This window comes from Glycine max, chromosome 8, assembly GCF_000004515.6.
Source record: "Glycine max cultivar Williams 82 chromosome 8, Glycine_max_v4.0, whole genome shotgun sequence".
NCBI classification, from domain to species: Eukaryota; Viridiplantae; Streptophyta; class Magnoliopsida; order Fabales; family Fabaceae; genus Glycine; species Glycine max.
The window spans coordinates 19,034,237-19,053,023 of NC_038244.2; the positions used below are offsets into that span (position 1 = coordinate 19,034,237).

The 18,787-nt window shown below is 33.0% G+C and overlaps 2 protein-coding genes across 4 annotated transcripts; one reads left to right on the forward strand and one right to left on the reverse strand.

Annotated features, from left to right (window-relative positions):
* The first annotated feature begins 1,789 nt into the window (after positions 1–1,789).
* Positions 1,790–8,292, forward strand: LOC102667416 (uncharacterized). Its single transcript, XM_041017748.1, has 5 exons — positions 1,790–2,183; positions 2,324–2,406; positions 2,541–3,935; positions 4,141–4,456; positions 5,631–8,292. Exons 1-4 carry the CDS (start codon positions 1,790–1,792, stop codon positions 4,273–4,275), a joined length of 2,007 nt encoding a protein of 668 aa, XP_040873682.1. The 3' UTR covers positions 4,276–4,456; positions 5,631–8,292.
* A 397-nt stretch (positions 8,293–8,689) lies between these two features.
* On the reverse strand, positions 8,690–16,655 carry LOC100789424 (DEAD-box ATP-dependent RNA helicase 1). Of its 3 annotated transcripts, none has more exons than XM_006585648.4 (11): positions 16,467–16,655; positions 16,273–16,379; positions 13,296–13,490; positions 13,068–13,177; positions 12,765–12,952; positions 12,254–12,360; positions 11,484–12,183; positions 11,091–11,278; positions 10,617–10,821; positions 9,220–9,325; positions 8,690–8,876 (listed from the first exon to the last, which is right to left on the reverse strand). In XM_006585648.4, the coding sequence occupies exons 3-11, from the start codon at positions 13,466–13,468 to the stop codon at positions 8,800–8,802; spliced, it is 1,854 nt and encodes a 617-aa protein (XP_006585711.1). In that variant the 5' UTR covers positions 13,469–13,490; positions 16,273–16,379; positions 16,467–16,655; the 3' UTR covers positions 8,690–8,799. The 3 variants fall into 3 exon arrangements, with proteins under 3 accessions (XP_006585711.1, XP_006585710.1, XP_006585712.1); XM_006585647.4 differs by having other exon boundaries at positions 16,273–16,383; positions 16,467–16,626; XM_006585649.4 differs by lacking the exon at positions 16,273–16,379 and having other exon boundaries at positions 16,467–16,619.
* Positions 16,656–18,787: the final 2,132 nt, after the last annotated feature.

The window sequence follows — 18,787 nt, forward strand, 5'->3', positions numbered from 1 at the left end:
TAGACATATGACTCTGTAGCTTAAGAAGAATAGTTTGGGACTTGGGAGTGTAAAAAGGCTCATGGATTGGGAATTCTTGCACCTTGAATTTTGTTGTACAGGCTCATATTTTTCCATTGAATAAACTCAAAACTGCTTTTTTATTTTGTCATGTTTTTTTATTGATAAATATTAATTATCATTATTATTAATTTTTATTAGTAGAAAAGATTTAAATTTCTCCTTTTATTCTTCCTTAATTACTAGATTAATCTTGGTAAAATGCTCTAGTATCTTTGGTAAGAACAAAAAGTAAAATTTCATGACATGGTCAAATTCAAATCTTGTACCAATTGGTTAATTAATTCAATATGTTTCGTCAACTTTTTTTCCTCTCCAAATCTTAGCCACCAACTTTTAACATTCTTGTTTGTAGAAGTATTTTCGAGCATTTAAAAAATGAAAATTGATACATTTCTATTAAAAATCTCATATTTAATTTACATGCACCCCACTGCCAAGTTAAATAAATAAATTACTTTTTTCAGCTCCCACCAATTGATTTATAGAATGATTAGAAGTAGCTGTAAGAAGAAACAGGAGAAAAGAAAGTCTATTAAATTAGTCGGATTTTAAATGATTAATTAATTAAGAGTGATATTTAATAGATGCATATATGAATGCGGCTTGATAGGTTGAGTTAGCAAAATCATTACTCCAAACAAGAGTGAGATTCCATTGGAATGGATTTGGATTAATATTTCTTTAGGTTAACGCGGAATGTAAATACTTTTTTTTTTCTAGAAATAGAATAAAAAAATACATTATGAACATTGAGTAGAATGTAAATGTTTTTTTAGTTTAAATATTTTTTTTATTTGTAAAAAGTATTTCATTTAAGTCATTATAAAATATATTTATTTTATTTTTTATCTTTAAAACATTTTAGATGACATCTTTTACTGTTGAAAATATTTTTTTAAAATTCAAAGTGTTATGAAAAATAAAATAGATATATTTTATTTGGACTAAAATGAAAAAATAAATTAAAGGTATAAAAATAAAAACACTAAATTATAGAAGTGAAAAAAAAAATAATTTATCTGTTAATTTTTTTTGGGGGAAATTTCTCTGTTAAATTTAGAATTAGAAGATATAGATATTTAGATATTAGAATTAGGGATTTGGATCCTCTCCATTTTACTTTAAACTGGAGAGGTTCTGTTAATAATATAAAATTTAATCGACGATTAACGTGGGTCCTATGTTGAATCATTTGTAGGATAGGGTTTAGGGTTTATTAACATCTCAAGAACCCTTCTTACACAGAATGCAAAATCCTAAGCGAAAAGACATATTCGACGCCCAACCTCGAGAAACTTCTAAACGGCACCCTTTGGAACCTCACAGTCCCTGGAACAACCTTAATCTTATACTCTGCATCCAAGACAAACACCATGGAGTTCTTTCTCATGGACTGTTTCATCACATGCATATTCCTGAGTTTTTAAGCTTGCATGTTTCAGAAAACGATGATGCTTCATGTGATGATAAGTCAAATGACTCAAAGGCAACTATTAAGAGACATTTTATTTGATGTACTGAACAAAATTATAGCTAAGAAGAATGATATGGCAATGGGTAGCTTAGGCTTGTTATTTCACTTGTATGTTAATTCAAACTGGATGAAGGGCACCAGATAGTGGAGAATATAGATGGTTCAAGGCAACCAGTGCCAGGAAAACACTGTAGCTCAAATAATATTTCTGCAGACCTTCAAAACTCACTTTTCAATTTTTTTGTACTGATTATGGAACCCCTTTTGCTGAAGATTAATGCCTATATTCAAGTTGAAGTGGATGCTAATCCCCTGTTGTTGGATTTTCATGCTTTACTCAAGTCTATTGGTAAATTACTTGCTAGTTTTATGCAAGACAAAGTTTATGTGAGAACCGAGGACACATCTGGAGGAGCTTGTCTTAATTTCTTGAAGAAAATATTTAATACACTGATGACTAGTTTCACTAGTGTACTTCACTTCTCCAACTATGATACAACCAACAGGACGGAGATATCTAGTACCTTGCCTGCTAACGAGATTCTAGTTGCTATGGGATATCTTTTGCAAATTGAATATGAGGTTATTGGTAAATCTGTGGCTTCTCATGTTGTCATGCTCTGCCATCAATTGCAATTTGGTGAATGTTCCTGACCAATGCCCATTACCTTCCACTATACCTGCCCTGGGATGCCAAACAATTTATCTCTACAGTCAACTTCTCCAGGTTCGTATCAAAATTCCGATTACTGTTTATTTATACTGTATTTTTATCCCATATCCCAGACTGCAGTAAGTGTTATGTTTTAGAGGTTTTGCATGGGTTCTGCCTTGTTGGTGGTTTCATTACTTCATGTGCTAGTCACTTGGTGTAATTCTAGGTATGATTGTTTGGCAAAGGGGAGGGGAATGATGTTTTGGGTGAGGGGAAATTTTTTTAAAATTGTTATACTCTTTGTTTTGATTCAGCTTGTGTTGTATTTACATGTTTGAAATGATGTAGGTGGAAATTGCTATTTTAGCATTGTGCAAAGCAATAAGGCTTGTTATATCTCACGAGGGTAATACTGAGGGTTCTTCCAGGTTCTTGGTATTTCTGTCGAATGAATTTCATTCTGAAGCAGTTGAAAGGCTGTTATCTTCAGAGAAGTTCATCAATGCCATTTATAAAGCTGTTGAATCTATTCCCGAAGGGCAAGTATGTGGTTGTATTAGACAAATAACAGAAGATATTTCAGAATCTCTCAGGTGGATGAAAGATTTCTGTCCATTGGTTGATGGCAAGAAATTGCAAAATTTTAATCTGCAAGGGGAATTGCTGGGTAGAGGGCTGTCTAGACTGTATTGTTTAGTTCTTGGTTCGGTTATTATCACCAACAGCAACCGCAATCTTCTTGGGGTTGCTGTAAATGAACTTATGGCATTAGTGCGTCCCTACTTGAGTATTCTAGTTGGGCAACAACCAGATACAATCTGCAAGTTCTTTTCTTCTGTCATAGGAGAAACTGTTGATCAGGTGGTTAGAAAGGGAAAAGTTTTAAAGAAATTTGGTAGGTCCAGTCAATGGGTTCTTGTGTTCTTCTTTCAGTTGTTTGTGTCCTGTCAAAGCTTATATAGGCAAGCAAGCCTTAGGCCTCCTGATTTGCCAAAGATGTCTGCAGAGGTGGAGGATTACACAACATATTCTGCCTCTGAGTTGATGGAGAGGATTGATAAGATAGACTTTGGTTATTTTTCTTGGATTGTTCAACCCTCTTCTTCCCTCCTTGTTGTTATGCAATTTATTTCTGACATATATCTTAAACTTGGCTCAGATGACTCTTCCCCTTTGATCTATATATTTCAGTCTATGGCTCTTCGAAGGCTTGTTTACTTGAATAAGCAGATTAAATTGTTCAAGTATTTAAAAAAGAAACATTATTTGCAAAAGAAGTCTTATAGATCTCAAATCAAGACACTGAAAGAAGAGGCGGCTGACCTTACTAATTTTATTTTGGAGTATTTATCATGTGTGTATCAATCCCCAATCTTTGTTTCTGATTATGTAACTTGTGAAGATGTAGTTTCTGTGGTCACTCAAAGCATCCAAGACCACATAAAAGAAAGATGCAACCAATGGGATTGGGATCTAGGAGTGTATGCTGCTAACAAAAAATCATTGCCAACACTCATTTGGTCAAAGCTTTGCAAAAATGTTGATATTTGGAGCAACCATGCTTCAAAGAAGCAATTGAAAACGTTCTTCTCACATTTACTCCATGCTTACCTTCACAGTGTAACAAGTAGTTTTCAAGAGCCAGGTGTGCAAGAAATTGACAAGTGTAAGCTGCTCAAGACGATCACTTTGTCACAAATATCATCAGAACTTCTAAATGATTCACTTTTTTATGAACAAAAAGTAAGACCCTCTTTTGGTTATACACAATTCATTTTTACCCCTCACACAAACACACATAATAATAGAGTTGCATATTAATCTTTGCCAGTGTTTTTTTTAGCTTATTTCAGTTTTCTGTTGTAATCTTTAATTTTTTTTTTATTTAATGCTGGGGTGTGGTATTTTGAGCAAGAAAAGGTTAATTCATTTCATACTGTTGTTTCAGTTTGCTCACAGGAGTCTGGCCTCGATGTTTTGCCTTGCTTTAGAGAAATTGGTGCTCCCATTATTTAGTAACATTCCATGTACTGATGTCAATCTTCAGTCATTGCCTAATTGGCCAGAGTTTTTAAGTTTTTAAGTTCAACCACTCCTTCATGTGACAAACTTCCTGCAGATATCAGCAGAAAAGACGAGACTTTCCCTGTCACTGACAAAATTTTTAGAGATTGCCACCAGTTGCTTGATCTCTTGTGTCGGATGCAAGATAAAAATGCGAGATCATTTTCGCATCTTCTGACTTGTATTTTCAACCTTGAACGGTACACTCATCTCTCTGTTGGATACTTCTTTATGGTTTTTTGTCTGTTTGCAGATAACAAAAAGAACTTATATTATAGAGAAGAGAAACATTTCAACTAATGCTGGCGTAGGGTATTCATAAAAGACAGAAAGTAAAGAGAAACAGAGTGTCAAAGAGCTCAAAAGTGTAAAAATGCCAGAAAAGAAATAGAAGATTTTATTTCTTGATTGAAAATAAACAATACCAGGAAAAAAATCTATCCTCGAAATGGTTTTCCCCTTTTATAACTTAGTACTTGTTCAATTCCCCATTGCTAACAATTCAGAATGTGTTTTGCCCCTCACATCCTTCTATTTATTTTTCTAAATAACCCTTTATAACTAGCTAACTTACTAACTACTCTAGCTATTCCAAAAAAAATTTACCTTCCCTTCTGTCCCAATTCCAAACACAACCCTATGCCTTAATAATTGGCATACATACGGTCTTGAGAGTCTTTTCACTTTGATCTGTTGCTTATATTCTAATAGCACTTCAAAACTAGACTTGTTCCTGTTTCCAAATAATTTTACTTTTGGCAATAAGAGCCTAAAGGACATTAAACCAGTGCAGCTATATGATATAGAATTTAGGTAGGAAAGAGAAAGGAACAGAAAGAGAAACTAAAGAGGGGAAGAGAGAAGAATAACAGAGAGGATAGAGAGAGAAGAGAAACAGAGTCCTGGGAAATTGTGCACGGCACTTTTTGATTAACATTTAGACTTAGTTTGTCTAAAATTCAACCCTAATTTATTTATAGGCAGCTTACTCAATCCATCTAAACAGCTGACTAACTAACTAACTAACTAATATTCTTTTCCTATTTATATTTATGCAAGACTATTTGTTTATATTTTTTTTTATCAGTCACTATTTGTTTATATATTCAAAAGCAAGAAAGTAATTGGACGAAATTATAAAATTATCTCTCTTTGCTTGAAATTTTCAAATTTGTTTATGATACATTCCTTGACCTTTTTTTGGTTACACATTCCTTGATCCTTGCTGAAGAAAAAGAAATTCAAATAGTTGTGAACCCATGATAAAATGTCTTGGACACATTCTTTAGTTGTTTACTGCAAAAATTTGTTCGAAGCATAATTTGCGAAACAAAATGATTCATTCTCAAGTTTTTGCCTACTTAAACTTTTCAGGCTTCTTATTGGTGCCTTGCTGTATTTTCAGAGTACAATGCACTGGGATTATTATTTTGAGTATTTAAGATTATTTGTCTCTTGTCGGAAGACATTATGGCATATATTAGTCGGATTTTATGATAAGGCAAACACTATCCCATTCTCGCCAAACTCGATTATTTCTGGAAGTTCGCTACCTGTATTGTGGCTTTCAAAGTCATTATCTGTGGTTGTTGGGATTAAAGAGTCACACTCAACCAAAAATATTATTCTCTGTAAATCTATGATGTTTTCCTTAATGCATTACACATCAAATGTCTTGTTTGGCATAGGAAAATATCAAATTGTTCACGCTTTTTCCATTAGTAAAGAAGCTGTGATGCCTTGTGAAGAGATCTCTAATCATAAGATTAGCCATGAGGAGAATCATTTGCTTCCATATTCTCAGGACTCCCCCAAGCTTGAGGCATTGAAATGTTTAACCTTTATGGCTGAGAATTTGAGAAAGCAGATACAGAGCTTGCTTGTTTCTGTTCACAATACCCCTTGCAATGTCAATGTGGGATTTGGTCTTACTTATGAAAACATTAATAGATTGTCCTCTTCAGCTTGTTGCTTTAGTAGACTTTTGTGGGGCCTACTCACATCTTCCACGGACCAAACAGATGCTAAAGATAGTGATGAAAAAGAAAAAGTGTTGATGTGGAAAAGTGAGCATGCCTCTGAACTGGACAGTTGTATATCTTCTCTTATGGAACTTACCAATGTTTTTTGTAAACAAATTGCTTATCGAGAGTAATCAACTTTCCAAAAGTTCACACAATACACAACATTTTGAAGATCCAGCCGTGAAGTTATCCTTGTCAAGTACCAATTATTTGTCATCTAAAAGTTTAGTTTCTAAGGCTAATGCCTTAGTTGGTACACAAAATGAATCTAAAGCTGCAGCTACTTGCTGTACTTCATCAGCTGTTGATAATGTCTCCAAAAGTGTCAGTAATCATGGGAGAATGTTGAATCCAAATGGTAAAAACTATGTTGCCAGGGTTTTGGCCAGGGTGGAATCCACTGAGCTACAGGGTTTGAATAAGCCTTTGTTGCAAAGCTTGGTAAAAGGTGATCACCCTGAAATAGCTTTTTTGCTGAGACAATTGTTAATTGTTTTCTCATCTCTTTTGAGGTTAAATTTTCTGAAAGATGATGGTTTCTTACCTTCTAGTTTTGTACCTACTTTCATTGAAATTTCACAAGTCCTGTTATTAGAATTTACAGAGATGGTTGCGGTCCCACAGTATTCTGCTTTACTTTTGTTAGATGGTGCTTGCAACTATTTGAGAGAATTAGCGGGTTATTTTCCTTTCACTTATCCTACCTCCTCTAGAAAAGTTTACAGAAAATTGATACAGATTCACATGAGGGCAATAGGCGAGACCATTTCGTTGCAAGGAAAAAGGGCAACACTAACCTTTCATGAAAGACAGTCAAGTACCAAGTCACTTCATAAAGGATCAGTTGAAGCTTATTCTTTTACTGAATTGCACTGCTTTTCCTTGGATGAATTTAAAATTGGGCTGCGGAATTCATTCAAAGCATATATAGAGAGGCCATCTGAATTGCATCTTTTGTCTACTATACAGGCCATTGAGAGATCTCTAGTTGGTATTCAAGAAGGATGTACTGCGATTTATGATGTAATCCTATTTTTTTTTACTAGAACATTTATCTTTTTTGGTTAATGATGGATTGAAATAATGGTACCGGACAATCCCTCAATAAATTGAATTTATAAACTAATTCCTAGATTATTGATACTTGCGGTTGAGGAATGTTAGTTGTCTTATCTATTTGATATTACATGCATACCTGATTTATAAATTTAAATAAGATTTTGATTCATGGAATTTAACATTTTTTTTCTTTATATTTTTTTTTTCTCAAAAAAGTTTTTATTAGTTACAAGCATTTCCTTTTTAGTCTTTATAATTAAAATTTATTAAATCTTTGTTAAGTTCAACACGTCAAGTCATCAAAGTCACATGAGTAATAATATCACTATAATGTCATGTCATTATTATAGTAGAGGGAATAAAAATAAATAAAAAATTACATAGACAAAAAAAAAGAGAAGAAAAAGTTTATACTGACTAAAAATAATTTACAGGAATAAAAAAATGAAAAAAATTATAAAGTAAAAGAAAAGTGACAAATTTGAAGGCAAAAAAAAATTAAACCTTAAATATATAATTTTTAATAAAAAATTAATATAAAATAAAAATCTTAAATAGCAAAAAAAATTATATTTGTTAGGAATCATACATTTTCTCAACCTTCTTTATTTTTCCTTGTTCGTCCCTTTGCCACTTACAAATTACATAAACACTTTAAACACTCACTCACAATCTATTACTCTTTCTCCCTAACACACTCATCTCAACAAAATAATACACTCTAGGCACCAATTTAGGCTTTTTGAAAAATAAATAATATACAATCTATGCACAAAGTGTTTTTTTTTTTTGTCTCCAAGAGGGAAGGAATAAAGTGAGTGATCTTAGTCATGAGCAACAAGAAAAAAAAGTAAAGATTGAAAAAATCATCATTATTAACAATCTTTTTTATTATTCAAGATTTTTTTATGGCTTATTATCTTCCATGCCTGCAAATTTGTCCCTTTTTTCTTTTGATAAGAACATTTTTTTTTAATTTTCATCCCAATAAATCCTTTTTATTCACTTTTAGTCCCTCTATATTATTCTCTTATTTTTTTATTTTTAGTCCCTGTATTTTTTTTTTCATTTTTAGTCTCAGTGAAATGACAAGGCCCACATTACCCTATATATTGATGAAATTGTCAACTTAGTGACTCAGTCATTGAAAATGACGGGGATGGTGAAAATTGCTTAACTGGCTAAATGTGTGGATATTTAAATCAATCACATAAATCATCCAAATAAACAGGGCATCATAAACAATAAAATGAAGACATTCTCCTTTGTAAAGTAAACAAATATACGAGTAGCATAATATTAATTTCTTTTTATATTAAACAAAAAATAGTGGTGAAAATAAATAATATGTAACCCAAAAAAACATAATATTATCATTCTAATTAAATCATAAAATGTACAGTAAAAGAATCTCTTGTATATCCGTTCATAGGCAAAACTATTCTCGTGAATATTTGTTCTCACTTTGATCGATTGACAAGACTTATCCTTGGTTTTCTCCGGGACTCCAGAATTTTCTCCTTCAATTTTGTCAGTGCTGCCAACAATGGAACATGACAGAGACTTAATGAAACATCTAATGTAAATCCAAAACAGCATAACGTAAACCAACATCAAGAAGCGTTGAGCTCATCCACAAGTATAATGGAACCATGAAACCAAGTCTATGAAACATTCAATGTAACTTCAAAACAGCAAAAAGGAAAAGAAAATCAAGCATTAAGATCGTCCCAGATACATGCACAATATAGAGATTTTCTCGTGAATAAAAAAAATATACAGATTTTCTCAACGAACAAAAGTAATATTTTATATTCATTCCCCATGGAGGAATCAAAAACGATTTTAGAAGATCTCCAGAGACGTTAGAAGATATTTACCTGATTGGTAGGTACTATGAAGCGCTTCAATCAAACTGGATGGAACAGTATACTCAAGACAATCACTAGCCTCAGCCTTTTTCATCAACTTCTTAAATCCTCCAACCTGGAATGGGACAAGAGTTGACAAGAATTTAAGATGCATGATTTAGGTTCAAAGGTTAAAATAAAACATAGGAAAACAAGAATATTCATACTCTAGTATTGATAAATTAAATTAGTCAGTCAGAGGGATGAGAGAGCATCAACAAAATCCTAATGGTCATTGACTACACTCAACTATAGAAACAATAGAATGATAATTATTCAAGCCAAAACAGAAAGTACTGATATAGCGGGATGGCTGCTATTTTGACCTTTTATTATTACTTTTATTATTTAATGTATTTGTTAAGAACCAAGAATTGAAATGAGAAAAAGATCCCCCTCTCTCCTATTCTTCTTCCCCTATTTATATCTAATAAACCCCAACTATCTAACTAACCCCTTAACTAATCAATATCCTGACTGTAGTAACTAACTTATTAATAGTCTAACTATGTTAATCAACTTTCCCTTATCCCTATATCCTAACAATACACCCCTCAATCACTCTTGTCCTCAAGGTTGGAATTTGAAAACTGGAATTGTACTGAAACTTCCTCAAGTTTTCTCTAATTGCTGGAAGACAACTGCACCCCTTGTAGCTTTAACTGGGAACGACCCACTGTCCCTGCATGGAAATTGAGGTCCGACGGCTTCGGTGGTGGGAGGGACAAAGGTGGACTCCATATAACTTTAATCATCATGACTGCGTCAGTACATACCTTTTGCTTTAGCTCCATTGCTGAGCTGTCAACCATAGATGCAACAAAGTTTAATGGTAAAAGCTCACCCAACAAGTTGACATTCCAAGATTCAAACATCATTGATGTTCCAACCACCTCCATGATCCAATTTGGTCCAACAATGATTTAAAGAAAAGAAAGCTAAACTAGACTCAAATAGAGGTCCAAAACTAAAAAAAAAAGTGTTTGCCCCATGGCCCAAATGACACAACCCTAAGCCTAACTTTTTCTGTTGTTCAAAGATGGGAGATGGAGCTAGGGAGTTAAGTAACTGTGGCAACAGAAAAGTTTCAGGGGATGTCTCAAGTCACAATCACAACACATGGGAGTTATACAATAGCACCCTGACTCCCGGTATTCCAGCTGGGAAAGCATCTGTGACACTGAACTACACCGCTACGGAGGGCACCCATTGCGGTGAGGGGCCGCTCGCCACAGCCCTATATTGTGCTATTCTCATCCCTGCTAGTTAGTAGTCATTACAAACTCATTGTAGCTTCTTTCTTTGGCTCAAATGCATAAGCTGGATCTGCACAAACAATGAACATGAGTGAGACAAGGACTTCATACCTCATCTTTTGACATCAATGTGAAGCAACGCCCAGTCTGGCCAGCTCTTGCAGTTCTACCAGCTCGATGAACATACGTCTTTGTGTATTTGGGCATGTCATAATTAATGACATTTCTTACCCCTTCAACATCCATTCCACGAGTCATTGCATCAGAAGATACAAGCACTTGAAACTCCCCTCTCCGAAATTCACCCACTGTCTTGCTGCAAAAAGTAACATTTTTTGTCAAAAACCCAGCATATATAGTTTTCAATACATTTGGGATACCAGTCATTTTTATTTCAAAGTTTTTTAATACAAGTTTTTTCAAACATAAAATAAGCTAATCTAGTCTAAACTTTAAACACGCTACTCATCCAAAGATGAAAAAGTTCTTTCAGAACAAGTTTTGCATAATGTCAAGTCTACAAGGAGAGAGCATTCAGCACAGTTTAAAACATTTACTATTTGTTAAGAGTGAATCAAAACGTACCTTCTTACCCGTTGATGTTTTAGACCAGAAAACTCCTTGATACCAATTTTCAGATCACCAAAACAATTTAGCAATTTGCAGAGATGATGTGTTGATTCCACAGATCTTGTAAAAACTATGCATTTTTCTTCTCCTAGGGATTTCAAAAGGGCAACCAAATACAAGGGTTTGACCTTTCTTTCACAGATCTACAAAACAATAAAATTATAAATAGAACAGCATAAGGGAACTTTTTTGGAAGAAACTATAAAATTTCAAATTAATGAAGAATTAAATAAAACTAGCTAGCTATATAATAACATGACAAATTTACGGTGAAAAAGGTTCAAAATCATATCCCAATCACACCCTCTGTAAATTAAAAGAAACAAAAACCCTGTCAGTGTCATATACCAGTTTGTAACATTCCAAATATTCTGGGAGCCGATAACGCATTTTCCCAGCACTCAGGAATAAAGGGTGATGCAAATTAAGTTGAGCAAGTCTTCCTGGGTCCCGAGTTAACGTAGCAGATAAAACTATCTTTGCCAGCCTAGACTGAGTTAATTTAAGCACAGTAGGTAACCAGGACTGGTAGTCCTCACGTAGCAATCGATCTGCTTCGTCAACCACGAGATAACGAAGATGCTTCAATGACAACTTGTTGACATGGTCCACTAGCCTTCCAGGGGTCGCTACCAATATGTCGACCTTGCTTTGGAACCACAACGGAGACAAAAACCCAGGATCTGGACCATCGTCTTCTCCAGGTAGATAAATGAGGCTAGAAAGCTCGTGGCGAAGCGAAGATTGACCAGCAGCCAAGCCAATACGGAGACCCAGCGGCGATGCAAGGGCGTCGAAGACGCGCTTAACCTGCAAAGCAAGGTCGCGGGTGGGAACTACAACCAAAGCACGGAGGCGGCCACCGGGGTTGGTGAACAAGTTTTGAACGATGGGAAGAGCATAGGCCAAGGTTTTGCCACTTCCGGTGGGCGAGTTTATGCAAAGGTCTCGCTCAAAGTCACCCGGTCCAACCGTTTCTTGCCAAAGTGCGACCTGAACAGGGAACAGCTTGGAAATTCCCATGTTCTCCTCCAGTACCGACTGTAACCTAGTTGTGAAGTGGAACTAATCAATTTGAGTTGAGATAGCGAAATTGAAATTAATGGGTGGAGGAGTACCTGCGTTTCATCAAAGGAACACTACAGACGGGGAGTTCTGGACAGCGAGTGATGTCGACAGGGTGACGCATCCATGGCAGAACCGCGTGTATATGAATAAGGCATGCCTGTTGTTAGTATCATAGCATCTTATTATTACTAATGAACAACTTATTAGCTGAAATACCAAACTTCTATGTGACCAACGACATATCTAAGACTACAACCTTAACAAATAACAAAAATATTAACTAAAATAAAATACAGCTCTATTTGTAGTTTATGGTCTACAATCTACGGTCAATACCAAAATCCCACTCCAACAATATCAAAGAGTCAAAGAGCAATAAATCATTCCAATAAGCCAAAAAGTATTGCATTTGAACACTTCAATTAAACCTTACAAAAACTCGAACCCTAATACTCAAGTTTTCAAGTCACACAAAGCATACACATCTAAAAACATAATATATATACCAAAAAAAAAAAAATCAAATTACTTTGTGACATGATCATGAAATGCTTATCTTACTTGCTCATCATGAGAAAACTTGCAGCTAGCTCCCCGAGTGCATTCACCTCTTTGGAAAGCACGGCAAACGCCACGTGCCTCCCTCTTCAGCCGCTCTGTCTCTTCATCCTCCTCCTCCTTCTTCTTATACTTATCAACATGGTCCACCTTAATAATTCTCCCCAAAACCTGTGCCCCGTTCAAATTATCTGAGCCACAAAAAACAAACATCAAAACGCAATTCAACAAATGCATCCACAAACACACAAAAAAAAAAACCATTAAAAAAAGAACACATAATAAAATCATAGAACAGGAACTCACCCACAGCAAGATCCGCGCTCCTCTGATCCTCATACGCAAGGAACGCAAAATCCTTGGATTTTCCGGTACCTTTGTCCCTAACTAGGTTAACATCAACAACCTCTCCGTATCTGAGTAATAAAAAAAAACATATACTTCAGATTTTAAAAAAAAAAATGTTAAAAATAAAATAAAAGCAAAAAGAGTTGATGAATTGAATTGAAATGGAAGAGGAAAGAGTTGTTATACTGAGCAAAAACGGGGAGGAGGTCACCCTCGGTGAGATCGAAGGGGATGCCACCGACGAAGATGTAAGCGGAATCCTTGTACTTGGTGTGCCAGGAGGCATGGTCGCCGATGCTGAGTGCAGCTTCTCTGGCATTGATGTTCTGAGTGCGCTTCACTAGTGTTGGCGGGTTCATCTCTATCTGCTCAACACCAACCCTGTCAGGGAAATTGGGGAATGTGAAATGGTTAGGGCAAACAAGGTTTTTGACTCAAATCAAAATTAGCAAGTGTACACTAGTACACTACATTGCACATACCTTGTCACTTAATTAATATTTCATTTTTTTTTGTTGCATTTTTTCGACTACAATTTATCCTAAATTATAAATAAGATTAGTCTCTAAATATTTGTTGACTTTTAAAATAATTATTTTAAAATTATTCAAATATAATTTATGATTGAAAATAATGTAAAATTGTATATTATAAGTGGATGGACATTCAACTCAATTTACTGACATACCTTTATTCAAATTTAGAGTAAATAATTAATAATATATTAAAAATCCAAAATAATACAAAATATTTAATGCTATAAATTATAAAATATGAATTTAACAGGCGTGCAAAATATGATACACTAAACTAAACTAGTAATGTCAGCTGCAAGCATGGCACACCCTCCCTCCTTTTTTTCTGCCTCAGGCTGCCACACTGTACACCAGACTGCAGATTTCTGCTGTCAATTTCACATTATTTGAAGAGAAAGTCCCTGAGCTAGCTGATGCATGTGAAGATCTTGAAAGCAGACGCAACTTTAAAGGTATGGAAAGTGAAAAGCTGAAAGGAAGAGTTAAGAAGTTGGAAGGTGAAAATGGGAGACTACGCTGTCAGTTGGCTGCTTATGTCCCTGCTGTTAGTGGTTTGAATGATAGTATAACAGCCTTCGAGATGAAGTCACTTGGACAGGTAAATCCTCATAACTACAAAGTATTAAAGGTAATTTACATCATATATTCAAGTGGGAACCAGCCACTATTGCATATTTTATATTGATGTAATTTGTTTAATTTAAATCTTTGTTTCCAGGACAAAGATTTGGCGGATCACAAATATGCTGAAGGTGGTCCACAAAGAGCTGAAAATGAGAATGGTATGGCAACAGATGCACTTCCAGACTTCCAACACTTGCAGAAAAGGATCAGTGCAATTGAAATGGCTGTTAAACAGATGAATGAAAGTTTCAAAACTAAGTATGAAATGAGAGAGATTGAAGGATTAAAATCTGGAATCAGCCGGCACCACCGAAATATTCAGGCAATCAACTATGTTATGGAGATGGATGAAGCAAAGGAGCAGCATCGAGGTGAACCTTGTGGTGAACAGAAGGCAAAAAAATCAGTGTAAGATGTCCCTGTAGCAGAAATTGAAGTTCTGCCAAAAGACATCGTGTTAGTGCTTTGTGTTTTGTATCATTTCACATGCGATCAATCTAGCTGTCTTTTCCTATCTAAATCTTGTAATTGCAACAGAATTTTTATCCTTTCTGGTACTTCCCTCCAATGCCCACCTTTTTAATATTATTTTCCTTATCTATTCTTAGTGTCATTTTGGGAATGTTGACCTCTATCTTGGAGCAATTTCTTTTCATACACTTTTTATTGTTTTTGAAAGAATAAAGGGGCTAATATTTTATGATAGTATGCAGTTATTTAGTGCATTTGGTTGGAGTGAAATTCCTGTATTTTGGGTTAGGATTTTGTGCATGGTCTCTTGGTGCACAGTTCATGATTTTTAAACATATCTTCCATTGTTGATATGCTAAGAGATTAGGCAGCTTTATTAAATGTTTTAGCCAGAATAATTGGTATTATAAATTGGGTTCAGGATACGTGAACATTTTGGGTTTTGGCTTGTATATGTTTCTTTGTGCTGCGATGCTGGTTTTGTGTAGTATCAGAGCTAAAAAATAGTACTTGTATAACAAGTTATGGTTTGAGACTATATAATAAGTTAAATAAAAAGTAGTATAGAAAATCAATCAAGTACTTGTATAAGAAAATGCAGGTAGGCAAACATGTACCTATGATTTTTGGATCACACTAGGATTTGTTTTACCTTTAAATTTGTTTTGGCACTCTATTCAGAAAAGTTTCAATCACAGTGCAGAAAAAAAAATGTCCAAAGAGAAGCATACTGCCATGTTCAAACTTCATCTAACAAAGTATGCAACAGGAACAGTAGCTAAAGTCTGTTGAGGTATTAAAAATATCAAGATATGCTATTTTTAACAAATTTGACTCATTAGCTTTTTGCTCTCATCCACGGCAACCTTGATGTCCCCAATTTCTTTGTCTACAATGACAGCAATAAAATTTTAAAATTTCACGCAAACTATCCAAATTTTCTCTCATTATACCTCCTAATGAGTTATACTTTGATAACCTCAATATTTGTGTAATTATAGAGTTTTATCTTAAAGAGATTTATGAAGTATTGGTAGGAAACAGACAAAAATAAGAAACAACAATCCAAAGAAAGCAACAAGGACCCCAAAAGAGAAAGACCATACACACACACTGCAGAGAAATAGAAGAAAGAATAAAAAGGCGTATGCTAATGCTACATAATTGAGTTGAAGAAAGACTTGGATTTGACCTATCTTTAGCTAAGAGAGAAAAGAAAGCACAGAAGACACACACACCAGCTTTCCTTATTCATCCACCTTGTGTTTCAAACACCATTTTAAGAAACATTCATATTTAGTATATAGGGTTAAAGACAGCACTCTTGAACTGCTATCTAATTCCTCCTCTTCTGCTACCCATCCAACTTTATCCTCTCCAAACACTACTTTTCCCTCTACACAATCTCCTTCATCTTCACCATCCAGACCAACAAATATATACAACAAAAAATTGTATTTTTATTAATTAATAGTATTAATATATTAATATAAAAGCATAAACATGCGGTTCAAAATAAGAACGCGCGGTACCTTTAAATCCCAGATGACTAAGGGTTTGGTTAGCAGATATTGAAGCCGCAAGCAAGCTGTGCCCTTCGTCCGTGTGTTGAAAATCGATAAAGGCAAAATAAAAGCCCCTAGCTACCACCGAAGCAAATATAGAAGAAGAACGACATATATAATACACATTTTCAAGCAATCAACACTAGGACATGGGTACTTACCAGTTCCTACGATTGAACTCTGGGTGAAGACCAAATGGGACGCTGGGTCACAGAGTTGTCTTCGAAGACGGAGGAAATCGATCAACAGTGGAAAGGGACGGCTCTAGGTAGTATCCAAATGGAATCCCTAAAATTATTATTTCAATGTAACACACGCATATCTAGTAAGATAACTTTTTATGTAAGAGTGGAGATAATTTTTTATTTAAGGGTGAGATAAGGAGATACAATCATATATAAATAATTAAAATTTAATGACATAAAATAAGACTACTTAAAAAAAATGTTATGTGACTAATGAAAAAATTCAGATTAATTACATATTTTAATATTAATAATTCTTTTCAGATTTAATAGTCAATTTTTGTTTTTAATCATAAAAGAAAACCCTTCCTTTAAATGCATTTCCTATACTTGTGTGTCTCAAGGATAAAGGAGAAAACTGTCTTTCTATTCTTCAACTAGGAATTCTCAAATATGTGTCAAATGGTTAATGAATGGTCAACTAATATAACCACAATACAAATGACTTAATTTTAAAATTTAAGGGACTAAATGTGCACGGTAAAATAAAAGAAATCAAATTAAAATGACAGATTGTGAGTTATAGGGAGACAAAAAATATATAATTAACCTTATTATTTAATTATTACTGGTTGCTCCACTCGTTAATTATCAAACATGAACCACTAACTTATTTGTAAATATTATTATATAAAAATTAAATATTTTAATAGTACACTGTTATCACATTTCAAGACACTTTTCAACTTATATTTTAATATTTATAACAAAATTAGTTTCTTTAGCAAAATTCTGAGTCCAATTTAATTTTTTTATTATATAACTCTTACAAAAAATATCACTTCTCTGCATTGGTATATCCACCAATAAATATTATATTTATTTTTACTATACACACTTTTTCTCTCAGATAAAAGTTATTATAAACTGATATTACATTTCTATTGGTTAAATTATACTTTTAGTATTTTTTTTAAAATCAAAATATTTAATTCTTCTATATTTAAAAATAAAAAAATTATTTTTTATAAATAAGACGATAAATCATTAACATATTTACTTTGTTTATTTAATTATATTAAAATTATTTTTTATGTATCATTAATTAAAATTATGATTAATTTTTAAATTACAAAAAATTTATAATTAAAATATATTTATTATATAAATCTTTTAAATTTTATTTTATATCATTTTATATGTTTTTATTTTGAATAGTTTACATATTTTTATTTTTATTTTATCAATTTTTAATTAAATTTCATGAATTAATATGAAAATTATTTACATAATTTTTTTAAAAATTAATTTTGATATACGAATTATTTTTACTCTGTTAACGTAAAACTAAAAAAACATTTATATATTGTATATTTTTAATTTATAAATTTTGATAATTAAAAAAATTAATAATTATTAATACAAATAAAATAATATTAATATAATTAATTAAAATGATAGAAAAGCAAAATTACAATTTATTCTTTGTTTTTTTCTCCTTGAAATAAAATTCAGTTCAAGTCTTCGAGACATAATAGGTGAACATTAAGTGTAATACTTATCCTAAAATTGTGATTCATCACATCATATATATATATATATATATATATATATATATATATATATATATATATATAAACCTTTTTTAGGGGACATTATATATTATATATATAAAAACTAATCTTTTATAGTCATTATCTCATCTTCCATCAAAAAAATTATCATACAAATACTAAAATTTTATATTTCTCTTTTTCTTTATTTTACCTCTACTTATTCTAATCTTCAAAAGAATCTAAAAAAATACTCTAGCTAGCTCTTTTTTATTTAAAAAAAAGTGTCGTAATTAATTAATAGTTCTGATAATTAGTCTGTACAACCATAGATATTTTAAGTCCATATATATTCTGTTGCTCTCGCATTTCTACGTGCAGTGCAAACCTCTCCTATCACAATAAAGTTTTCAAAGAACGAGACTAGTTAGGAGGGTTACAATCAAGAAGAAAGAAGGTTGAAGAAGACGTGGTGTGTGTACTCGATCACTTTTCTATTCTCATTTCATTCATCTATATTCTATACTTTTTTTGTTTATATTATTAATACAAAACTTTATGTCACTTAATTCAGATTTAAATTACATTATTTTCACCTTTTCAAAATGTCATAGTATTTTTTACGATATAGAGGGTATGATATATTAATTATCATGGGTTGGACATACTTTCTTGGGATAAGGATTTAATACTTCTAATCTCTCTATATTGGGTGTATAAATGTGTGGAGTAATATGTTGATAT